Source organism: Pantherophis guttatus, chromosome 5, assembly GCF_059756535.1.
Source record: "Pantherophis guttatus breed Tessera chromosome 5, ASM5975653v1, whole genome shotgun sequence".
In the NCBI taxonomy this organism is placed as follows: Eukaryota; Metazoa; Chordata; class Lepidosauria; order Squamata; family Colubridae; genus Pantherophis; species Pantherophis guttatus.
In genome coordinates, this window is record NC_142067.1 from 53892301 (window position 1) to 53918049 (window position 25749).

At 35.8% G+C, this 25749-nt stretch overlaps 3 protein-coding genes and 1 long non-coding RNA gene across 10 annotated transcripts in view; 2 read left to right on the forward strand and 2 right to left on the reverse strand.

The window, feature by feature from the left end:
• HLCS (holocarboxylase synthetase) overlaps nt 1–7942 on the reverse strand; it is a 72609-nt gene extending 64667 nt beyond the window's left edge. Inside the window, exons 1-5 of one of the 3 annotated variants that reach the window (XM_034442205.3) lie at nt 7414–7942; nt 6836–6953; nt 4911–5063; nt 3559–3721; nt 666–1627 (exon numbers count right to left, since the gene is read on the reverse strand). In XM_034442205.3, the coding sequence (XP_034298096.2) occupies nt 666–1627; nt 3559–3721; nt 4911–5063; nt 6836–6949 (1392 nt within the window). In that variant the 5' untranslated portion in view covers nt 6950–6953; nt 7414–7942. The remainder of the gene's footprint in view (nt 1–665; nt 1628–3558; nt 3722–4910; nt 5064–6835; nt 6954–7413) is intronic. The other 2 variants (XM_034442048.3, XM_034442128.3) reach the window with 2 other exon arrangements.
• LOC132710367 (uncharacterized) lies at nt 7539–10306 on the forward strand. Its single transcript, XR_009621080.2, has 3 exons — nt 7539–7674; nt 8174–8250; nt 10211–10306. It is a non-coding gene; the product is annotated as an uncharacterized LOC132710367 (long non-coding RNA).
• A 1694-nt stretch (nt 10307–12000) lies between these two features.
• PIGP (phosphatidylinositol glycan anchor biosynthesis class P) lies at nt 12001–18562 on the reverse strand. 2 transcript variants are annotated; one of them, XM_087871256.1, is made up of 6 exons: nt 18345–18562; nt 17292–17396; nt 16702–16791; nt 15043–15115; nt 13553–13671; nt 12001–12932 (listed from the first exon to the last, which is right to left on the reverse strand). In XM_087871256.1, exons 3-6 carry the CDS (start codon nt 16781–16783, stop codon nt 12814–12816), a joined length of 393 nt encoding a protein of 130 aa, XP_087727382.1. In that variant the 5' UTR covers nt 16784–16791; nt 17292–17396; nt 18345–18562; the 3' UTR covers nt 12001–12813. The 2 variants fall into 2 exon arrangements, with proteins under 2 accessions (XP_087727382.1, XP_034298744.2); XM_034442853.3 differs by having other exon boundaries at nt 17292–17331; nt 18345–18436.
• A 50-nt stretch (nt 18563–18612) lies between these two features.
• The window catches only part of TTC3 (tetratricopeptide repeat domain 3), a 70159-nt gene continuing 63022 nt past the window's right edge, over nt 18613–25749 (forward strand). The window contains exons 1-8 of one of the 4 annotated variants that reach the window (XM_034441931.3): nt 18613–18773; nt 19184–19312; nt 20408–20492; nt 21390–21435; nt 21645–21780; nt 22256–22340; nt 22853–22906; nt 24213–24339. In XM_034441931.3, coding sequence (XP_034297822.2) covers nt 19287–19312; nt 20408–20492; nt 21390–21435; nt 21645–21780; nt 22256–22340; nt 22853–22906; nt 24213–24339 — 559 coding nt within the window. In that variant the 5' untranslated portion in view covers nt 18613–18773; nt 19184–19286. Of the gene's footprint in view, nt 19313–20407; nt 20493–21389; nt 21436–21644; nt 21781–22255; nt 22341–22852; nt 22907–24212; nt 24340–25749 lie in introns of all 4 variants that reach the window. The other 3 variants (XM_087871254.1, XM_087871253.1, XM_034441851.3) reach the window with 3 other exon arrangements.

Here is a 25749-nt window from a genome sequence, read left to right on the forward strand (position 1 = left end):
TCTGGGCCAGGATAAAGTAACCAAAAAATAAGGCTCAAGTTATAGATCGATGGAAACCTTTTAACATATATTGAGGTTTGGTCTCTATCAATTATGTCACATGAAAATGGGGATAGTGTAGGCCATCTGTATATAAAATTCACTACCTTAATTATGCTACTGAAATGCCATCTTTTTATCTGTTGAAAATTCAGCATACAATCCTACCATGAAAGAATAAATGGGAATGACACACTATATCAGACTTCCACTTACCTTAAAATTTATTTAAATTTCCCAAGAACTCTCTCCCCACCCTCCCCACCTACTTACCTACATAATAAGGCTTTTCAATCTCTCCTTTCTCATTATAATCTATTTCAACTTCCAAATTACCACCATGAGTTAAGGGACTCTTCAGAATAACAACAAGGTGTACAAAGACCCACAGCCAAACAGGTCAATGACATGTTTCTCATTTATTTTGGAACATTGAAGTGCTTTCGGTTTATGAAAAGGTACTTTGCATCCACACCATCGTTCACCAATTTTCTAATACATTTAACGCTAGCTTGCATAGGCTGTTACCTAACATTGTGCCTACTATTTACCACCATTCTGCAAACAGCATTATTTAAGAAATATCCGAAAAATAACAAACAAAATAGAACTTGTTTATACTGTACCTGAGAAAGAATTGCTTCTCCTCCATTATTTCCATATGATAAATGAACAATAATTATATCTTTATCCGGACTATCAAAATAACCAAGTGGCTTTATGGGATTAAATTTTTCTGAAATGTCCACCTCAAAAATTTTTCCACTAGCTAGAGCATTTAATTTAATTTCATTGTTCTTATCTTTTGAAAAAACTAATGTTCCTATCATGTCCATTATTTCATTCTTACTTTTTAGTTTTACACCACCAAATGTGAAAGAGGCAGAAAGTCCCAAAATCTTCCCACCTTTTGACATGAAAGCTAGAAATTGTTTAGACACAGCATCTGAAATGGGTTCTGATTCAGCAATGATCAGAAGCAACGCATTGTCAACCCAAGGAACAGTCAGAACTTGCTTCTCTAACAACTGGTAGATGGTGTAAGCATTAATATCAACACAATCCATTATGACTGATTTTATTTCTTCAAATTTCACTTTTTTAGAATCAGAACCAAGATAAATTAAAATATTAGGAGGCTTCCCAGTCAAGTTTACTCTTTGTATATTTCCTGTTATATAGTCACCACTAACTTCTTCTACAGTGCCACTATAATCATCCGGAAGATCTGGGATGTTTTCTGCTGAGGCAAATTTAACTGACTCGATTGTACTGTTCTCCAGTTCCAAACATTCATGGCAGCTTGAAAGATGTAGGTGATGATGTTCTGAAGCATCTCCTTCCTTTTCAGATAATTGTTCAAGTTCCTCATGATATCCATTTGTTTTCTGCAGTCTGCATTTCTCTTGGTGCATTTCTTGATCACCGCTTCCTGCACTATCAGCAGTTTCCACCTGAGATTTATCAATGTTTTCAAAAAGTGAGTCTTGTGACAGTTCACTAGTCTGTATCTGATCAGCCTTCTCCTCCTCTTTGGTACCTGGAACCAGTTTTAATTCTTTCAAGGCCGATTTCTTCAGGTTCACAGCTAATACATTTAAATAAATTATTAAACAAAACACACAAACATAGCAGCACTAAATAATTCTGCCTTCAATATAAACTTCAACTGATAATCCAATCTTAAAATACATTGTGTAGACCTGATTGCATTTTACTTCTTGCATGTTTGTAATGCAACTTACATTATAAACATTCTGCAAATGTTTAATTTAGTTAATTTTTTTTCCTTTGAATTATGCCCAGATATGAATGTACCATATTCATCAATTTATGAATAGGACATACTAAAACTCTGAACCATACTATTCAGTGGAGATGCTCCTAAATTTCTCTGAAATTGAAGTTGTTCAGGGTAGACCAGGAGTTATCAGGGGTGGATGATTTATTTCTGGAAACCACTGAAGTGCTCTCAGAAAAAGATGATTCAGAGAGATGTTTAGCATGGTCCTAAAAGAGATGGAACATTCTGGAGTTCTCTGAAATTTTTTGTTCCTCATCAATTGTTTTATCTACACTCTAAGTATAAAAAAAATGTTTCATGAAATTGTTATTTATTTACACATAGACTGGGGTTTTATACTGCTTTTTGTCCCATAATAATGTTTAATTGACTGATTTATATCTTGTCTCTGGGAGCTGAAGATGTATTTAGCGCTCCCTTCTCCAATTTTTTTCTATAACAACCCTATAAGATAGGTTGGCTGAGAGAGAGCAACTAGCCCAAGACACTATGACTGTGGACATATTTGAATCTGGGTCTTCCCAAGCTCAAATCCAAAATTTGAACCATACCATCACATTAGCTGGTTTGTTTGGTTTTGACTTAATATATTTTGTGAACTCAACAAATTGAGGAGAAACAATTTCAAGTTTGACAATTGTAAATATCCCACCCTTTAAAAAAATATGAGTAGATGAAGCAAAGAAGTAATCAGAAGGATAGGGACAGAAAAAGGGGTTTCTAGGCCAGATTTTATTATTTAAGAGTTAAACAGCTGGCAAAAGACTGGATTTCATTCATATGCCTGCTCCTCATCAAGCAGTATTATCAACTGGCACTGTACCAAATATGACCCTGCATCAGGTATGGAATGATCTATTTGGGGGCAAAGTTTCTTTCTTAGCTCAATGAGAAGACTGTGGCACTGGTTCTTCACTCAGTCAACATACTCCCCTCCATTAACAACCTATAAATTGAAAGATCAGATACAATTATCCCCACTCAAGTCTGTTCACAGGTGATAATAACTCAGCAGATATGAGCAAATACCCACCCATACTAAAGTGGGCATACTGCAGCTCAAGGAAGAGATAGTAAAGAATTTCAATCTATGTTATGCTGCCTTTGATCATTGTACAAGTCCACAGGAGCATGGAAACTAAGCATATTTGATCTTGGAATTAGGCATCATTTAAGTGTGCTTCATAAATTTGGCAGGAGGAGACCTTCTGGACCAGCAAATGGCAAAGACACTTTTTATTAAGCAGTGCTTTTTATTTAAGAAGCTCTCCACAACCCAATATATATTATGATATATCTAAAAAAAATTCAAATTCCAAATCAAAAGTTAATCTTGTTATTTAATTGGTATTTTCCCCCTGGCATAATGAGGAATAATGTCACAGGCAAATTCTGCTGAAGCTGGTCACATATTCCAGAGCAATAGTGGTCAACACTAAGTCTTAAATGCATAACCACATAATGTGATAATTAATCATAATAATTTATAATTCAGTGTTACACAAATGGCCTTTTTTCTATCCTTTCCATGCCTACTGCAAATTTCTGGAGTGGGGGGGAAGGGTGAGAAGAGACTACCATCAGATGGACTTCTAATTGACAGGCATCAAAGCAAGATGAATTTGCAAAGAATGATGAAGCTCTGAATTTGAGAATAGTTTATATGCCATTTAAATATATTTTTTTGTTAGGGATAGGCAAATGGGTGTACTTACAGACAATTTTTTGAGGCACCATCCCATTATCCATTTGGAGTCTGTCTTCTAAGAATGCTATTCCAAGGCTACTAAAATTATCTATGCTGGCTTCAGCAAATAATATGTAAGGCTTTCCAGTTTTAAAGGCCAAAGGAGAACAAAAATCTGACCATTTCACAATCTAAAGAAAGATACACAGAATAATTTTCACATTAATGCATGTAGTGTTAGAATATTGAAATGCACTGTAAAATTAAATTAATATTCCTACCATTAATGTAGTTTCTAAATTAAGTTAAAACAGATTAAATACATCTACCAAGTCATGTTCCATATAACCATGGTTAATGAAAAACCAATGAGAAGTATAATAAATTCAAATTAATATTGATGATGGTAAATGAGAAAATAGAGAACAAAGAAGGAAATATAGGATTAGGAATTAACAGACCTATATATTTCTTATGGAAGCTCAACTCATCTTATATAAAAGCTATACAAAAAGCTATTATCAAGCTTTTATGGAGTTCATAGATATTTTTAAACTAGGGAATAGTTATAATTTAGACACATTACCTTCCCTTTTAAGAACTGGCTATTAAAAACAAAAGTCAGTATTTCAAATTGCCGTATTTTTTGCACTATAAGAAGCACTTCTCCCCCTCCCCCCCAAAAGTGGGTGGAAATGTCTGTGCGTCTTTTGGGGTGAATATTGCATCACAGACAAGGGCAGCGGTGGTGGTGGGGGGGGTTGGGGCAGCGGTGGTGAACGGCCTGTCACAGCCACCCCGTTGCTGCCACTGCCTATCGCCGGTTGGATCGGCCTCCCGGAATACCGCAGATCAGGTGTTCCAGGCGGTGGCGATCCCTGCCGCCTGGAACAGCTGATCAGCGGTATTGCGGGAGGCTGATCCAACTGCTGATAAGTGGCAGCAGTGAGAGGCAGTGGCAAGTGGCAGTGGTGAACGGTGGCGGCAGCAACAGAATAGACCCGGGTCCCACAAGAAAAAATCCATTGTGGGGACAGCCTCACTTACGGGAAATTTCTTCCATAGCTTCAAGAGCTTTTGGCTGAAATAGGGTTTCCTGCCTGAGCAGGGGGTTGGACTAGATGATCTCCAAGGTCCCTTCCAGCTCTGTTATTCTGTATAACAACATGTTACAGGAGGCAATTGAAGATAAGTCTTAAAAGTTTTAAAAACCATGCAAGATTTTCATGGCCAAAACAAAACAATTTTTTGTTTTCTTGTTTTCCTCCCCAAAAGCTAGGTGCGTCGTATGGTCTGGAGCGTCTTATGGAGCGAAAAATACGGTAGTTTAAAGACTTATTAGCAAAAGTATTTAGTCAAAGTATTTTAAACAAAACCTACCTTTTTTGCTGAGCAAGTTACAGCTTGTGAACTACTTGTTTGAATGAAAATACCTTCAGTTACAAATGTAATATGTTCATCTTCAACTACTTGTTCCAAATAACTAAAATGTGATACAATAAATAATGTCCATTTGTTTAAATCATCAAGGGACTGAAAAGAAAAAAAGGTGGCTTAAATCGATTATATAATTTTAAAAAATGCAACATGTGTTATACTTTACAAAATCTGGATCTTGTCCTATTTATTCAGGAAGACATCTTTTACAGCAGTTTAAATGCTGACCTTAGAAAGGTGAATCAATTTTAATCAAGAATAGATTTCATATTCAAGGAAAATGTTAGAATCAAACCCATTCTGAATGGTTAGTATTTAAGTATACCTGACTGGTAGAAGTTTTCACTTTTGCCACTGCCAAATAACAGTGTGAAATAGTTCAATATTAATACTACCAATAAATATAGTTTGGGTAGATTACCCATTTCTGTAGCGACCCTTTCATTTCCTCTACCACTATTTCTCTAAAATACTGCTAACTTCAAATAATTCCTGTTTACTTAGAAACAAAGACTTGGTAAACCTAATGAACTACAGTGTGATTTACTTCTGAACATTACCTAACTGCTTCACAGATGCTTATCAAACATCCTTAAAAACATACAAGTCTCCCATTTCTTATTCTTCTAATTTTATCAAATGACAATTTAAAGCTAAAACAGAACTTCTGAGCAACAGTTCAGGAAAAGCTATTTGGTGAGTGATTCTTCATCCTATAATAAAGCAAAGAATTAATTATTCTAAAGAATTTAAAGTACCTAAAATGAACAGCAAAAATCTTGATAAGAATTTAATTTTTTTAAATTACAAATTTGAAATATTAAGACTTTTGCTGCTTTTGAAATAATTAAAATAAAATAGTACCTTTGTGGAAACATAAATTATTTAGTCTTTTGGGGAAAAGATGACTGCTGACTGGACTAGGGTATGGGAAGATCCAATTTCTAGGTCTCCATTAACATGAATGCCACCAGAGGGACCTTGGGTTGGTCACTCCCTTTCAGCCCTAATCAGTTTTAGGGTCAGAGACAAAGTGGCGACAAACAAACAAAACTTAGTTACACCATGCATCAATAGCTTTGCTTTAAGAATTAAGTGAGTGCAGTGATCTTGCAACCATGTGATACAAACATTAAGCCAATGATATAACCTAAAACAGAAAATAAATTACATGAGCAGGGAAAAAATGAAGATGAAAAAAAATATTTGGGCAGAAAAAAAGACACATTTAAAGTAGGAACTGCAATTTACCATTGTTAAAGAAGTTGCCGTTTCAATCAAACATATGAGATTTCTGGATTTAAATTTTGGGCGAAAGTGGTAAATACAAAACCAATATGTCTATAATTGTGGTTAATAATGACCAATATATCTATAATTGTGCTTAATAATATTCCAATTTGGTATTTTAGATGTATACCTGTACATACATTTATATAATGTTGATCTTGGGAAATCAACATAATTATTACCTACAAGTTCCTAGGATATGCCAAACCAGAATTTTTGCATCTTATGGGAAGAGTAGGGACATGATATAATTGTAACTTCTTTGATTTTTTTGTTTGTTTGCTATACATTATTTATTCAAGATGCAAAATATTTCCCCACGATGAGGAAAATATATTTGGAATTCTGTTCTGTTCAATACCTACTGTACTCCTCCCAGATGCACTGCACTTCTTTCCACATTCCCCTAGCAATAAAACGTGGGCTGTTAATTCTGGGAATTGAAGATCAACATTTCTGGTTGATCAGGTTAGAAGGCTAACTTTTCACTCTGGTAAATTCACACATTACACATAGACATTCTACACTAACACATAAATAAAACACACATGTACACAAGCATATTTATGACTACATACATTTATTAGGTACATGTACCAGTGGGAAGAGAGAATATTGTTATCATGCAATCTGTAAAACAATTTGATGTTTTCAACAGCCAAGGATTTTAAAGGAACGCCATTCCAGTCCATTACTCTAAAAAAAATACATATTGGCACTTATTGTTACATTTGCTGAAACCTGCTTTTCTTCAGATTTCAATTGATAAAAAGTTTTGAAATTCTGCCACCTCGTCACTTGTTTAATAGCAAGTGCTTCTAAATTATGATACCGGTATATCCATGTGCAAGCTGCCTTGGGAAATTTTTGAAGCAGGAAAGCAGGCAAGCTGAAACCATATATTGAACAGTTCATAAAGGATCAGTGGCTCGCGCCACACATTCAGCTTCATCTGGTATCTCCTGCTTACCTCTCGGACCTGTCCAAGGAACAGCTATTCCCACGAGTGAAAGTTCTCAGCCTCTCTAATAAATGCAGGCGTGAGACAGCAACACTCCCCTAACCCTCGCATATCCACACCCACAACTTTCCCTTCCATGCAACGTACGATAGGCCCAGCCCTCCCTGGCCGACTCGCCGCCACTGCATATCACACCTGAGTCTCGCCAGTGAAGAAAACCTTGTCGCCCACCCTGAGGCAAATTATCTCGTCGGAGAAGCCGGGCGCCTCCCGTTTGCAAAGCGGAAGGTGGGGGGCCTGCTGATGCAACGTGAAGCGAGTACACCCGAAGCTGGAGGAGGAGGAGGAGCCGCAGCCGGAGGAAGAGCAGAACGTAAACGAACACCTGGTTCGGTACAGCCGGCGCACTGTGCGCCGGATGAGCCCAGCGGAACAAGGCCCCCAGCGCGCCCACAGGTATAAGTAGCAGAGCGTGATGAGCATGACGCGAGGGGGGGGGGCGGGGGGAGCCGCCGGCGAGTTCGAAAGGCCGCTCACGGCCGGATTCCCATCCCCGCATCGGCAACTTCTCGTCAAAGTGAAGAGCGGCGGTGGAGCCGCGCCACCGCTTCCCCATTGGTTCGCTCGCTCTTCCTTGACGGTACTGATTGGCCAGAAATCGCATTCCTCCCACCCTGCTTGGGTCAGCCGAGAGGTTCCCCCGGGCTCGATTTCTTTGCTGCGCTTGGTGTGTCTGATCCGCAGGGAGAGGCGGGGGGGGGGGGGAAGTTTCCCGTTTCGAAAGAGGTGGAAGAAAGTACTTAGGGACAGCGATTTCCTTGCTAGCACTTTCCCAGTTTCTGTTTCGTTTTACTGTCTCTGCCTTAACCTTACTGCTACACATTAAGGTTCCTTTCACCTTTGTCAACGAGTGAGCCTTGTGTTGTCGTGTATATAACAGACTACCTTGATTTAGGAGGCGCAAACCTGAGGGACTGAGAATTAATGCCGCCCCGGAGTCACCTTGTAGAGGAAGATGGACGGCATAGAAATGTAAATAAAATAAAATGCAGCCAAACTTTCTTCCAGGGGGAAACACACCTTTATGGATTGTAAAGAATACTATTCTCTTCTTGTGAGAAGGTACCAAAGCAATGAACGTTACAAGCCCCTAAACAGACATAAAGCATGTTTATATTTATTTATTCAATTTGTAAAGCTAAATAAAGTTGGGATAAGTTCTAAAGAAAAATTGGCAGTTTGTTTTCAGGACACCAAAACATAAGTCTATGCAAATGCCAAAGAACCAAACCGTATCAGTGGGAATGTCATGTGTTATTCTGCACATATGTTTGCTAGTCTGATACCAGAAGTGCCTTTCCTGTTTCTTTCAAAGCAGATTTCTCATTTATCCACAGAAGAATAGCAAAAACCAACAGCTGAGTACCAATGTTAACTTTTTAAAATAAAGGTTATAAAGATATTTTTTTCACTCACCCCATTGCAAAAGCAAAATATTCAATTAATACTGTTTTCACCTGGAAGGCATTTTCATGTTTCTTTTAAGATTGTCATAAAGATATAGCATCACCTTTACATTTATGCCAATAAAGGGCTTGCCACAATCAACTGAAGTTAAAGTTCTGAGTATTGGTAAGAAAGACTTTGCTTTTGGCCTCACCTTTGCAACTATCTGTAGAATTAGTCAACCCTGTGACCCATTGGGTCATCCTTTAAAAGAAAGGTAGTGTAATCCGATGTGACCAGAATGAATATTAACATTTAGGCTGACCATATTTTTCTTACACAATACTGAATGGTTCCATGATCATCTGAGTTTATTTCATAAATAGAAAAATAATTGTTGCAAATGACCTTCAATAAAAAGTTAAAATTTACTTACCTAAACAGAAAACAGAATGACCCTGGACGTGCAAAAACATTAGTAAGAGTGGGAGGAACTTCCAACTTCCTGTTAGCTTCCCCATTGACTTTGCTTGTGGGAAGGTGGCAGGGAGCATTAGAAATCACGATCAGACGACCATGGGGATGCTGCAACAATCACAATTTTGTGAGTAAAACTGATATGAACATTGTGGAAATTTTAATTCCACAGAAGTAATGGGCCCTGGATGTTTTATGCATTAAGTTAGCAGATTTTAGGTACCATAATTCATAAATTAAGGGATGCGGTGGCTCAGTGGCTAAAATTCTGAGCTTGTCAATCGAAAGGTTGGCATTCAGCGGTTCGAATCCCTAGTGCGCTCCTGTTACTTGTCCCAACTTCTGCCAACCTAGCAGTTCAAAAGCACATAAAAAAATGCAAGTAGAAAAATAGGGACCACCTTTGGTGGGAAGGTAACAGCATTCCATGCGCCTTTGGCATTTAGTCATGTCGGCCACATGACCATGGAGATGTCTTTGGACAGTGCTGGCTCTTCGGCTTTGAAACGGAGATGAGTACCGCCTCCTAGAGTCGGGAAGGACTAGCACATACGTGCAAGGGGAACCTTTACCTTTTAATTCATAAATTAGGATACAAACAGAAAAATACAATGAAAGTTTTAATCGTATATAGATAAATAAAGATAAAAAAAGTGAAGGTCCCCTACTGAAGCTGGTTTTTCAGCACAGATGGAAGGCTGCAAAAAATGAATTCAGAGGCAGGTTTTTGACAGAATGTAAGTTATCAAAATGTGCATTTTTTGAGGAATAGCTTCGCAACAAGTGATACATAAAGTTGTCAACGGTAAAGACTTTTTCAATGAAGGAAATGCATTGGAAATAAGCCACATCTTTTAACATGAATTAGAAATCAAGAAGAAAACCACTTATAATCAAAATATATTTCATTCCTGCTAATTTATAACCTTTCCAGAAGAAATCATTGTGATTATATTGGTGGAAAAGATACCTTAAACATTTCTTATGGCTATTTTCTCTTTTTCATAAAACTGAAACAAAATGATTTAGGCATACAAAGTCTAATTGATTTATATTTCTTGTATTTTAGATTGCATCTATTCTGGATGAATACCAAGATTTAGATAAATGTTCCATCTTTCTTCCAAGAAAATAATTTCAACCTTAGAAACACTGTTGACGTGGAATGACAACACCAAATAAATCCATAGTTGACTCTACAGGTAGTCCTTGTTCAGCAATTGCTTTGTACAGCAATCATTCAGAGTTACTTTGATGATGAAAAAGTAACTTGCAACCAATCCTCACATTTACCTTTGAAGGTCTGTAAATTAAGGGAAAGATGAAGTAATATCATAAGCACTCTGACAATCTCACTTAGTTTTACATTATGTAGTGACCAAATTGCCAGTTCCACTTGGAATAGCTAACTGAGGATTACTTGTACCTGAATTATGTCTTTTTAACTTTACATCAAATTTGTCCCCCTATTCTAACTTGGTCAGAATCCATTTGGAATGCTGTGACAGGATTTAGGCATTAGAATGGACAGGGTAAAAATTGGGAAAAAATTAGAAGATGGTTACCAAGATGGTGAAGAATCTAGAAACTAAGGCCTGTGAGGAATGATTAAAAGATTTGGGAATACAGTATTAGCCTACAGAAAATACAAAGGGAAAAATGATAGCACTCTTCAAATAGTATATATCAAAAATAGAAAAATAATCTTAAAAAGTTACCACACAGAATATCTTCCAGAGGAGAAGATTTATTTCTATTGCCCTGGTAGAAATGAATTAAAAGTACAACAAAGGAAGTTCAGGCAAAACATCAGAAGGTTTGTGATTGAATTCAATCAGTGGAACAATCTGCCAACATGAAAAAGTGAGTTTTCCTTTTTTAAAAAGATTCTTTAAAAGATTTAGTGATCTGCCAAATGGTCTATTGGATCCTACACTGATTAGAGGACTGGACTAGATAACCTCAAAGGTGCCTTCCAACTCTGATTCTAGACTACATGTTTAGGATAGAAAAACTAGTTTAAATATTATATTCTAAGTACTTTTGCTCCTTAGTAGCTAAATGACCTGTTTTTGCAATCAACTTTGGGAAGGGTATCATAACTCCAGTTTTTTCTCTCATCTCTTTTATGTACCCTTAGGTCTGTGATGGCGAACCTATGGCATGTGTGCCCAAAGTGGCACACATAACCATGTTGCCTGGCACATGCGGTGTTGCCCGTTCCACTTCTGGGTTTCTGCTGCGCATGCGCATGTGACGATCAGCTGGCCTTTGTGCATGCGGCAGTGTCTAAAACTGAAAGAGCTGGTCTTCTGTTTTCCAGCATGAGCATGCGTGCTGACCAGCTGATTGTCGCATGTTCATGCACGGCAGTAACCAGAAGACTTGCTGACCGGTTCGCATGTGTGTGCCGGAAGCCAGAAGTACCTTATCCGGTGTGTGCATGCTTCCTGGGCAGCTTCTCTTCCTGGTCGCAGCCCTGACGAGTGCGAGTGCGCATGCAAAGTGCTCCCTTTTCAGCACTTGGTGCAGTGTGCATGTGCTCCCTTTTTGGCACTCGGTGCCCAAAAAGGTTTGCCATCGTTGCCTTAGGTGTTAAGCTTGTAATTCTATAACCATTTACCTAGGAATAGAATTCATCTGTGTAGACCCACACAGAATTGTAAAAAGAATTATGCTGTCCATTATTTATATACCAATATACAAAGATAAACTGAAATAAGAATCAGTGTTCCAAGCTTTTTTGCTGAAAGTATATATACCAATTCACTGCAATATATTACAATTTCTTGTGATATCGCCAGAATTTATTTTAACCATGACTGAAGAATAAAACTCGAAATAAATGAATACAGCGAATAAAGAAAAGGTCTTTAATTGTTAACCAGCATGCATATAAATATTATGACTAGTTATGAAACAATTACATTCAAGACTTAGGTCTGCATTACAATTGGAATTATTTATAGTATTACTTTCACATTGGAATACATGCAGTATAACTTTAAAAATCTGAACTTTGTTTACTTTAGCTGCAAATTTTTCTATGAACATGGAAGAAAAATCACATCTAAATGTCTAAGGGTAATGATTCTGGACTTGATCCAGCATAACTTTTCTATTATGCACTTATCTAAGATGCTTTATAATAAACATGATCATAATTTTACATGGTGTACCTTGTTAAAAATAACAGCCACATTTGGTAGTTTTATACATTAGCTCTTGGAACGTATCCTTAAATAATACATAGCCTAGCTAATATACAAAACAGAACACTACTGAGAAGTGGCTAAATTCACTGTCATGTAAATATACTATATTGACATAGAGAAATACTTAGGAGGATTTGTCAACAGAACTTCACAGGGGAAACTACTTTCCTCAAATAATTTAGAATACAGTATCAGCTATAGGAGAGAAGAAATGAAAAACTTTATCTGCAATATATAAGAAAAAAGCAACCTGGACTAAGGATGAATGGATCAAAGTTGTGGAAATACGATGCCCGAAGGGGCTCCACCTAATCCTTAAAATGCTATTACAGTCTTATTTTAGGGCTAATTTATGTAAGCTGTCTGAAGTCAAGTGTTTTGGCACCCCATTGTCAATATTTCTATATCGTGTTTCATGAGAGCAAATTTTAAATACTTTCTGACATAAGCCTCTAGATTAATTCTTCTTGCTTTTAAGAAAAAACATTTTATTTACTTCATGAATAGGAATATCTCTTAATGCAGGAATTGCTGCTTCTTGTGGTATTTTCTGTTTTTGATTTTTTGCATAGTGATCTGTAAAAGATTTTTAAAAATCACAAATACATTTTTTATTAGATGTAGTGAGAATGCAAGAAATTATTTATTGCAGAAATATGTTAGAGACTGTTTCTGACACCAACTATTTGCAGTTACAGTGGTGATGAAAAAGTAAATTTGTGAGCAGTGCCTGCATTTATAACTTTCACAGTGTCTGTATTTGCCATTACAGTCAGTACACTATCACCTTGGAAACTTTATTCTGAAAAAGCCATTCATTCATTCATTCATTTTATATCTCACTTCTATTATTTTTACAAATATGCCGAGACAGCAAACATATCTAACACATCTTCATCTTCCTATTTCCCAACAACTCTTTGAGGTGAGTTTGGCTGAGAGAGAGTAACTGGCCCAAAATCATCCTGGCTTTCATAGCTAGCCATGGACTTAAATTCATGGTCTCTTACTTTCTAACCTGGTGCATTAACCACTAGATCAAACTGGCTCTGTGATCTAAAACATAATGATGCAAATAATGCAACATAAAACAAAAAAACCACATACTTGAAAGATTAGCCTGTTCATCTCACAATAAAGTGTTAAGAGTACATTGCAAACAGTTCTAGGTATATTTTTGTAGTTCTCATGCTTACCTGTTATAGTGTCTGTAGAATTCAGTGGAGCTGTACTGATCATGTTAATACCAAAGAGGAGTACATAGCCTATTCCCACAGCAACTAAAAGATACACAGGCAATGCAGTAGCCCAGAATCTAGGAAGTAGAAACAACACTTGAAATAGTGTTTTGTATGAGAAAATGTAATAAAACAACTATCAATATAGTATAGTAGTATAGTAGAAAAAGAAGAGAATTAGTAACATGATAAGGGAATGGAGTGGTTTGTTTGGAAAGAAAGTCTAAAATCTTAGGGCTCTTTAATTCAAAATTCTGGGAATGTAAAAAGTTTAGTTAGAACTGTATAAGTAGTACACTTTGAATGGACAGAGATTCTTTCTTTCCACCAAAGGACTGCAAAAGAGCCCCTAAACACAAGGTTACAGATTATATATCTTTGGATTGTTACATATAAAGAAAATAATGTAAATCATATTATGATCTCTAGAACTGGAATATTTCATATAAAATTTAAGAGATGATCTTACAATGATTTGCCTCTACAATCAGGGACACCAGTCCCGATAGAAGAAAATATATGTAGGTCAGGGTTGAACAGTGAAGTCCCTGGTTCTCCACGTGCATGGTTATTACCTAGTCATGTAATAAAACATCTGCAAGTGACAACCAAGCTCAGAGAACACTGAGGACTCCACACCAATCTTGTTTTAAATACCAATGCCCTGGCATTTATTTGTGACCATATGCTGTTTTTTATATCATAGACAAGTCAACAGTCTGGTTTTTGTTATGTGTTCTCCTTTTCAGGGTCACAGTCCTGCCTACTTGGTTTTTAGTTTCATAATTTTACTCATACTTAAAAGCCACATTCAACATCATATATGTTCTTAAATTTCACATAAGTCCTGAATCAGGAGCCACATACATAATGAAGAGGGGGAATGGGAGTGGGGCAAGTACCTTTACATTCAACTGGAAATATTATGGTAAATTATATGGATGATTCTTCTGAATCAGCAGAGATTATTCTTATTCAAGATTATACAGGTATCCTTGATTTGCAACCACATTTGAGCCCAAAATTTGTGTTACTAAATGAGACAGTTGTTAAGTGAGTTTTGCCCCATTTTACGACATTTCTTGTTAAAGTTGTTAAGTGAATCATTGTAGTTGTTAAATTATTAACACAGTTGTTAAGTAAATCTGGCTTTCCCATTGACTCAGAAGGTCACAAAAGGTGATCATATCACCCCAGGACATGGCAATTGTCATAAATATGAATCAGTTGCCAAGTGTCTGAATTTTGATCACGTGTCCAGAGGATGGTGCAATGTCATAAGTGTAAAAAGCAGTCATGTCACTTTTTTCAGTGCCATTGTAATGATCACTAAATGAACTGTTGTAAGTTGAGGATTACCTGCTTTGTTAAAATATACATAGTATTTGTAAAATCATTCAGTAGATTCAATAGGAAAAACTTTAATGGAAGTGTTATTAAGAACTTACTTTTGAGGCCAGTATGTTAAGCCCAACGAGAACAGCCAGGATTCAGGTATATAGGCCCACACAATATACAGAACTACATATATCCATATATAGAGATACAGCAGGCAGACAAAAAGCAAAAAATTAAGTACAGTGGTAAATTATATCCACAAAGAAGGCAAGCATATAATGTAAGAATCATTTTAATAATCATATTCATAATTGGTTTGAAGGACGTAAGTTAACAACTTCTCAGTAGCATTTTTAACAGGCATAATAAAAGAGCTGATTTAGTTTTATCTCTGATATAGGGAGTCAGCATTTCTGATCATTGGTGGATATTTTGTATGGATATGCATTAGAAAATAGCTGTTCGTGTTCATAGCTACAATTACATAAGATAAATAATATGTATGTATGTATGCATCCAACTCCGCAGAAAGAATTCAGTCTAACTTTCTATCAGATAAAAGCTGAGTCAATTTTGGAGTCAGCTTCTGTTCATTTAGCTATACATCAAAACATACAATTTGAGCAGGTATGCCTAAATTTTTGACTAAAACTGTACATGAGGAAAGTGTATAATTTTATCACTTCAGGGCTTTCTGATTTTAAAATATTATTGCTACTCTCTTTCTAGTATCTTGTTTCTGGGGAGGCACAGGATACATGAAAAAGTTTTAAAATGGTAATGGTTATTCTGATGCCAATATTTATGTCAGTATTATTGTTAAAATATATAGTTAATTTCTCTGAATATTGTGGATACTTGATCCCTCCCAGCCCCAAGTCTCAGCAAGGTTAGGGACTGCTTCCTCTACATCCACTTGAACTCCTTCCATCTGCCTATCTCCTCCCTGAATCTCTGCCCTTTTGGTTGCCAGCTTATCCACTGCACCACTACTGCATTGCCAGGACCTTCTTTCATGCTGCCTTTTCTTGGGCCTGTGCAGCCAAGACTTTAGCAAGGATTTCTCTTATCGCCTAGGGCCTCCATTCATGACCCGCCCAGAGCCTTTCATGAAATATGCCTAGCATGTGAAAAAAGACCCTGTGTGTGGTGAGGGAGAAGCCTCAGCTGTATCAGTGTGAAAGAAGGCCTCGGCTGGTACAGTAGTGCCGGATAATGAAGTGGGCACAGCTGCAGATAGCCAAAAGATCATCATCAAGGCAGGTGTGCAAAGTGGGCCCAAATGTTGTTCATGTGACCACAGCGGAGTTACAGTGTCTTGAACTTCAAGGACTGGGTGTAAGTCCCTTCATTCAGTGCTGTGGTAACTGAACAGTTGCTGAATGAATAGACACTAAAGCATGGACTATCTGTAATCAAAGTCTTTTAAATAAACACAAATACATATAAGATATTCTGTCCACCATCTAACATGCTATTTGACCATTGAGATCTTCTCTATCTTTAATTAGAAGCAATTAATTCAACATAATTTACTCTCATGTGCAGCACCTTCAGAACTATGACTCTTATTTTCAGTATAGGTAACACATGCAACATTGCACTTTAACTCTGAAACTTTACAAACCTTTCAATTGCAGCATAGGCAATGTTGAAAAGACAACAATGAAATGCAACAGCCAACATACATATACTATCTTGCTTATGATGTAATTTGAGATATATTGTATCACAACATTCAAACTATTGGGTTTAAGTTGTTTACTTACTAAAGGCAAATTGGGAGCCCAAGTAAAGAACAAAACCATATATAGCTCTTTCAGGCAATGGGGCTGGTGAATTTTCAACCATGCTGATGCCTTAATTTTATTAAAAAGAAAAGGGAAAACAATTAGTTTTTGTTAACCTAACTATGGTTATCAATAATTTCACTTCTATGTGACCAAAGAAATGAAATTATGGTATTCAAAAAATACAACATGGATACTAATCCCCTTTTAATATCCTACTTAGGATATACACATTTCAAATTTCAAAGCACACTCCATCAGGTATTTGGAAATTAGCTTTATGTCTAGCTACATGCAAGACAACTGGCTGCAAATTCAAATAATTTATAATAGATAATCATGTAATTTACTATTTTCAATATCCAATAGATCAGCCATCCCTAATGGTTTTTTCCTGGCAATCTCTCAGAGGCTAAAAATTATTTTTTTAATTTTAAATAGTGTCTGAATTCTAAGAGGTTTTTTTTACATCAAATAAGAGGCCACACACGATAAACTGCTCTTACTGAGGTGACTGGCCAGCAAAGAATGAAAACAAAGTCCTTTCTATCTTTTTATTCAAAGCTTACCTTTAATCTTAAATCATATCCAATAGCAAGAGAACTGTGGTTGTGAGTGAAGAAGAGAAAATTGTTCCTATGTTTAAGATGCCAACGTTGTGTTTATTTTAAGTCCTAAAATTTTTTTAAAACAAAACAAAAACAAATCTGCTATAAATGTCATGATAGTTAAACAATAACGGTTAGAATAAAGATTTCCAAAATAAACATCAAAGCCCTCATAGACAATCTTACAAAAGATTCATTACTGTATTAAACTCTTCCAAAAGCCCCCCCCCCTTCCGTTACATTTAACTGAATCTTTCAAACTATGGACAACTTCTTCACAGAGGTGCAAAGAGGAAGACCTTATCTGCTTTAACAGCAATAGCAGTTAGACTTATATACCACACCACATTGCTTTACTGCACTCCCTGAGCAGTTTACAAGTGTCACCATATTGTCCTCAACAATCTGGTTCCTCATTTCAACCTCAGAAGAATGGAAGGCTGAGTCATATCTCCAAAACATCTGCAAGGCATCAAGTTGGAGAGAGATACCTTAGGAAACGACGGTCAAATGATATTTCTTTGTATTCATTTACAAGAAATAAACCCTGCGGGGGAAGTCTCACACTGCTACTTTGAAATTTTTATTTTCTGAAAAACTTGAAATTATATATATGGCTCTTCAAAAATTATTCTTATAAACTAAGACACTTCCTTATATGTAATGTAGCAGAATTTAAAATTCAATCCCTAGTTCAAAAGCATTAATATTTAACCACATTTGTCAAGCTTACATGCTTCTAAAAGCCATTTTTTCAACTGTTCCCCTCCTTGCCAATGTTTCATGCCCAAAATGACAGCAATTGGAACTGCTCCAGTGTGCTGCTTGCTAACTCCACTATCAATGCTACTATTGCAATAATCATAACACAGGATAATCAACGATCATTGATAATGGAATGTGTCCAAAATGTATTGTATTTAGTTATCTCTTTATTAAAACATTTCCGTATCGTCGTATGTATAACTAGAAGCCATTTATGTAACAGAAAAAGTAAAATTATTACTGCATCACCATTAATAGAAGAATTACAAATGCAGCGTAGGTCCACCGTCCATACCAAAACTGTCCAAAGACTATGATATATGGAAGGGTTTGAACTGGAGAAATCCGATTTAGAAAACTTTTCGCCTGTCATCCGATTAAGTTAAAGATAACAACTTCCTCATCTCCTGCACGCGGACTACAAGATGATAGGACTTCTGGTCCACATACACCTTTCTATTAAAAACGCCGCTTTTCTCTATGGCGGAAGGTGCAAAGTACAGGAAGTGACGTTCGCAGTCCGGAAAGCGCAAGGTTTACCATCCTCTTTTGAAAGCTATGCAGTCTTTGCAGTGAGGGGCCAATGAGGAGGCAGAGTAAGTCGGAAGCGTCTTGGATGGTGGTGACGTGGTGAGGCGGTGATTGTTCCTTTCGGGGAAAGAACAAGGCGGCGTGACGGTAAGAGCAGCGGGGAGTCCCGTAAGGCTTGTCCGTCGTCCCGTGAGAGAAAAGCTCCGTGCATTGATGCGGTCGCGGCTTTAATTAAACTTCGCGGTCGTTCAGCCTTCTCCGTGGCTGAGCTACCGGGCTCCCTTTTCCCGCGACCCGCCTTCAGGCAGTACATTAAAAAGTGTTTTTTGATGTGCTTATTTGGTGTACAAATTCTGGCTCGGAATCGCTGTAGGCAGCCTGGCGTTTTCCTAATGCGTTGGACTGCCGTTATCGCCAGATAGCCCAACCTGCAAACTCCTGTGCTGATGAATGCTCTGATGCAGCTCATCTAAGACGTGGGAAGGCTCCGTATTTTTTAAGGGCAGCCACTTCTGTTCCTCCCCTCTGGCATTATTCTCCGCTGATATTCTCTCTAGCAACCGCAGAAGGCTTCCTCCTGGACCAGCTTCCAAGTAAGCTGCCTTTTTGGCCTCCCAGATTCCCCTCGATGACCTGACAGTGTTCGGAGTGGCCCCAGTTATGATTCAAGGAATAAGAGGAATTCGGTAAGAGGAATCCAGCAAGGTTGTGTGTAAGGACTGGTGCTTTTTAACTTGCTCATAGATGAAATCAATTTATTGGTAAGCAATGAACTGGCCAAGCGTAAAAATGGTGCCAAATTTTTCAGGATATTTTTTGGAACACGATTTGGAAAAACACTGGAAATATCTTTTGGAGCTAGCTAAACAGTCAATCAAATGGCAAATGAAATTGAAAGTAAAAGCATTGACCTTACAATGTTATTTCACAAATATATAGTATGTCTGCATTTGGAATACTGTGTATAGTTGTTTACAGTTGAAAAGGGACTCAAACTGCTTCCATAGGAGAATGTGTATAAGTCTGCAGGTTGGAAAAGTGTAATTGAAAGAGGATATAATTGAGCTGTATAATATTATACAAAGCAAGGAGAAAGTCTAAAGGGAAAAAAAAATCCTTCCTTAGGGCATTAGGACTAGGACTCATTCAACAATACTGGTTGGAAAAAGATTTGGAAAAGATGAAAGATAGCAATTCTTTGTACAGATCACATTTAATTTGTTAAATGTATCACTACAAAATGTACTGATGGCTGTTTATTTGTGTCGCTTTAAAAGGATATTGAATATATTCATATTCAAATGCTTGCAAATTCACTGTTACTTTTAGGTTGAAGGAAGCAAGTTTCCAAATATCAATTGCAGAGAACAATGGTGGAAAAAAAGAATGTAATTGTTTCTTGCACCCAAGTACTACATAGCATCTGGCCACTGTGAAAAGCAAAACACTGGAATAAAATGGTCCTTGTCCTGATCCAGCAGGATGGTTCTTCCCTTCATTTCCCTTCACAAAATTGTCACTTTTTACAACTACCTAACCAAAAGGATTTTTTGTATGTCATATACTTGTACAAGGAAAGTACATATTTGGATATATGTCTGATCATCTAGAATTAATGTAATAATTAAATTGTTTTAATTTTATTTATATAAGTTATTAAAACAATGTTTGCAATTTTGTTTTAGAACAAATTGGTTTTTTTTAACCAAAATTTATTAAAACATGGGTAATTAGCATTTTTGTTAAATCCATTTTTCTAAATGGTTTGTTACATTTTAAAGGTCATGCAGTATGGAAAATCCTACTTTTGAAGACATCAGGTACATCTCACTTTATAGCCCTTACATCAGGCCATGTTGTGAATTGGTAAGTACTTAATGAAAAATAACATCTGTGTGCATGTACTATTGGTTGAAATTTCTATTAAGAGCTGTGGTGGCACAGTGCTTAGATTGCAATATTGCAGGCTAATTCTGCTGAAAGCCAACTGCCAGCAGTTTGAATCTCACCAGCTCAAAGTTGACTCAACCTTCCATCCTTCCAAGGTTGGTAAAATGAAGACCCAGAGTATGTTGACTCTGTAAATCACTTAGAGAGAGCTGTAAAGCACTGTGAAGTGGTATATAAGTCATAAGTGCTATTGCTATATAGTGTATTTCAGTTATGTCTTTTATTTGAATCTCTGCATAGATATTCTGATAAAAGTTTGGCATCACAGGTGTGAATTGCACAACCAGGAATGTAAATATATTATTAATTTTGAACACTAGACTATTGGCAATGGTTTCTCATCAAGTGGCAGCATATAACTGAGCTTGTCTTGATCCAAATCTAAGCAAGGTTTATTAGGACTTAATTGGAAGACTAGCACTAGGCAGTATAGCTTACTTCAGAAAGTGTTTTATATATTAGCATTTTCTTATTAGTGTTTACTGAAAGTTTTTTTTGGAGAAGGAGAGTTTATTCGTTTCTAGGAAGAAGGTCGTTTTTTTAAAAAAAAACTTCCTCCAGAAAAGAATTGAAAGGTTTGCTGGCCTATGCAATGTTAAATCAGCTTTTCAGGATACCGATCCTTTGTTAGTCTGCCATGATACCCAAGTGGGCAGGGGGATGGTTTACAAAGAGGTTAGTTTATATTTGTTTTGGTATTGGTTGAAGAGCATTCAACATCCACTTTTGAATTAACACTGTTGCTTAACTCAGGGCTGGTTTTCATTTTGCTTCACACTTTTAGAATGGTACTTATAATGTCTTTGTTTCTAGATGCGTGGAACATTTCATGAATATTCTCCAAAGAAGTATGAACCAGGTATTTAAACTGATAATGCTTTTTTTGTTCTATAGTTTTCTTATCTGGGTTTTGTTTAATAGTCCTTGTTATCTTGCTGTACAAAGACAAGATACAAAATATTTGACACTCACTAGTTAGATCCTTGGGCTTGGAGGATTACTAGACAGTTGTTTTTGATTTTGTCTTTCTCTGCCCCCCACCCCATTTTTCCCAATTTTGTGCCATAGGTGATATTTGCAAACTGTGGTGCAGCAAACCTGTTTTTCAGCTGCAGAAATACTGTGACATAATTAAAATATGCACGTTTAGACCACTTTTATTTGTACCTCATTGTGATCCCAGTAAGAAATGCCATGATCCCAGGTAAACAAATATTTATTTGCATTCTGTCTGTCCATTGTATTTTTAAAAGTATAAACATAGAAAACCTATATATGTTTTACAAAATCTTATGAAAAACAGTTAACAGATTGGAATAAAGTAACAAGAAATATATTGGAGCAAGTTATTCAGAATGACATTGACAAGAGTAATTGTGTAAAAAAATCAACTTCAGTGGCTTGAAGCACTAATCCTAAAGATATTATGCATTAAATCCCAGAATCAATTCTTTCATAGCAGGTATGCTGAGAATTGCCTCCACTGATTGATTGCAGGTATTTGACTTATTGAGTGAATGAGGAATACCTGTGGTTTCAGATATAAATCCAAATAAAGCAAATCAGATATGTTGTAATGCCCTTTTTAAAAAAACAAATTACATATATCCAAGAGTATAGAATTTCATAAATAATAATGCATAATGGATTTTAAACATCTTTTCTTCTACATTTAACAGTTGCCAATTTGATGAGCTAAATTTGGAGAAACTCTGTCAAATCGAGATTTTAGAAGATGTTACTGATATAGTAAAAAAATTTGCTGTAAGTAATTTTTAAAATATTTTAAGGTATCCAAAATGTTAATGTTACATTAATCTACATTAATTCAGGAACAGCATAAAAAGTGACTGAATATTTCTTAAAGAACAATGTATTTCAGAGAATTATCAATTATCATTGTCTTTCTTAGGACTTCCAAGTTCAGTTGAAGTTAAAAAATCTTCATGTGAATGCTCTAACATTGTAGTAAAATCATATGATTATTCTGGACTTTTGCATATTTGAAACTCTTAGGTCTGTAAAATATATTCCAATGACTTTATTTTGACATATTGAAAGTTTGAAAAATTATTGAGCCAAAAAAATAAAAATGAGAGTTGTATTTTAGTATTTCTGAGTTTGTGGAATGTAAAATAAACATGTATCACTGGAGCTATCTATGTGCTCTGCAAGCTTAAGTACTGCTCTATGTAATATAAATGAGGCATTATAACAGAAAGAAAGTGTATGATTGATTGCTCTTGCTGACAAGCCTTTTCTTCTCTTACTTCCAGGATGATCAACTTTTTATCAGTGGAATATTGACAACTGAAACTGATTTAGAGAAGGTAAGTTTGAACTATTATTCAGATAAACTCTTGGATTTATTAAAATTTTGTATCTTTTTTGTTCCCCGTAAGGGACTTTTACAGCACTAACTTGATCATGATTTAAAATGCATATGTCAAATATAAAAATCCAGAATAATCATATGCTTTATCTGTCAGAATGAATTTGATAGAAATAAATCCAGTGTTTTGTACACTTGCTTACTTATAATGCATATGCATAATTGTAGTAGAGAGAGAGTTTAACACTTAACAGTTCTTATAAATTTATAGACTGCATTGTACTTCTGGCATAGATACTGTACTCATGTACGATCATTTACTGTACATAGTGAACAGACTTTCACGTTTGCTTACAAAGAGCCAGTCTCTCAGAGACTTCATGCTCCTGTTTCCTTATCAGTAAATGTCCAAGAACATTCTGTTCATAGGCCTTGCATAAATCCACAGGAATTTTTGTTGAGAAACTAGGCTTTTTGTGAGAATAGTATCTTTATTATCATTTTCTTGCAGCTTTCTTTTGACATTCTTTGTTATCACTTGTTCATAATAATCAGAAGTACTTCCTCAGGTTGATATCTTTACCCAGTTGTTATTCATTGAACAAATCTCACTGTTATTTTGTGTGCTTCACTTCATCTATTTTAACATTTTATACTCATGATAAAAAGGCATCAGGCTAGAAAGCAAGACAGCATGAATTTAAGTCCTGCCTTAGCCATGAAAGACACCTGGATGACCTTGGGCCAGTCACTTCTCTCTCAGCCCAACCCACTTCACAGGGTTGTTTTGTAAGGATAATAGGAGGAGGAAGTTATCTTGGATATATTTGCTGCCTTGAGTTAATTGTAAGAAATAATAAAGGCAGGATATAAATAAAATGAAGTAATTGAAAAATTAGATTTGGGGAATGCAGGTTGCCCATCCTTGGTGCAGGAAGTATTGTTTAAGATTTTGCTATTAATGACTTGCAAAAGTGGTTGCATAGGACATGCTAATTTCTGTGATCTGCTAGTATTATGTGTGGTAGAAACTATAATTTAGTTGGGTTGTACTATTATATTATTTTTAATATATAGCTTATAATTTATACAATCAATAAACTAATATATTAATGATCTTCTGAAACAGTAGTTTAACATTTATTTTCTTAAATGTAATATGTTAAATGTGAATTGTGTTTTCCTTTCTGTAATAGACAAGATTATTGAGGAACGTATTTGTAAAATGTGCTCAAATTTAATTACACTGAATATAATTATGAAAATAATTAAAATAATGCTGATATTTTCCTTAATTAAAATAGGGAATACTTAGAACTTCTGAGGTTTTAGAGTGGATGAAATATGCAGATCACATTGGCATTTTACAGAAATTAAGGAAACTTGCAGATTATTGTTGTTGGTCTATCCTCAAACTGTTCTTTTCTGCATGTAAGTATACAAATGATTTAAACTTCCTATAATCAGTTTAGGAAGCTTTTTTTTTTTCTTCTCAATGAAGGAAAGAGGATTTTTGTAGTCTTAAGTTGAAATAAATAGTTGGTCGTTAATGCAAATCTTGTCTTATGTATTATAGCTTACATTCAGAGTTGCATTACAGGAAAGACTGTTACTAACAGCTGTCTTTGATAGATATCAGTCATTCCAAAAGTTAGTCCTGAGAGAGGAAAAAGGAAATGCCATTTTCTCTTAAGCTCTCCATGCCGCATCATATCTCATTATGCAGCTGCCCTTGACGAGAAACCTTTGGAAATACTCAGAAAATGCCATTTCTGTCACCCACTTGTCAACAGAATTCTGGATCTAACTCCATATCCTCTTACTTCTCGTACTGATTCATTTAGTGTCTACCTCATTACAATCAAACAAATCTAAGATGCTACTGCAGTTTTACAACAGGTTAAGAACTAATAATGAAAATACTAGCAGGGAGAACAAGTTCTTATCTTTCTTCAGTTAAAAGCTAAAAATTTACACTGTATTGCCCAAGCAGTAAGCATTTGGATCCAGTGTTAGTTTACGCCTAATGAAGTTGCAATTATCATTAGTGATGTAATAGAACTCTTTAATATTTCTACTTTTTTTCAGTTGAAACAATTCAAAAAAATTAAAAAAGAAATATTGCATTGTTAAATTTTGGTTAGATAAGTGTACAATAGATGCTGGAATTTATAATTTTGAATTATTTTATATAGAGGATTAGTACACAAAAACATATTTAATTCATGGTGATATTTAAAGCCCTTATTGTAAACCACCAGAGCAGAGTAAACTTTTGTTACGTTTTACTCAGAGCAGCAAGATGGGTGGCAAACAAATTTAATAAATAAAATAAAAATAAATAACATTTTAATGTTGGGATTTTTTTTACATTAAGTGTATAAATTATTGTAAAGAATGTCTTACTTTTCTGCAGAATTCACATCGCCAGGGATTGAAATGCTCCCTTTGAGCAATATAGGATTCATCAGAATGTTTTTATTAAGCAATATAGAGTAGAATTAAGAGTTCTGAAACAGTATTACCTTGTGCTCTTCTTATTCATTATTAGAAATAGAATGTTTTTTTTAAATTCCATGATTTATTTTATTCAAAGTATATAAGTGGGATTTTCCTTAATTCAATCATCTATTTGTTTGAATTGTTTTTATTACATCTTGACAGAAAAAAATGGAGTGCCCCAATCACAAAGGGGGGAAAGCATCTAATATCAGTGTTTGTCCATGTAAGCAACCATAGCTGAAAAACACTTGAGTGTTTCAAGAACTCAGCTGGAATTCTGCCATTGGGCAATTGCTATTGTGCTGGATTGCTGTGAACATCTCCCCAATAGCTTTATTA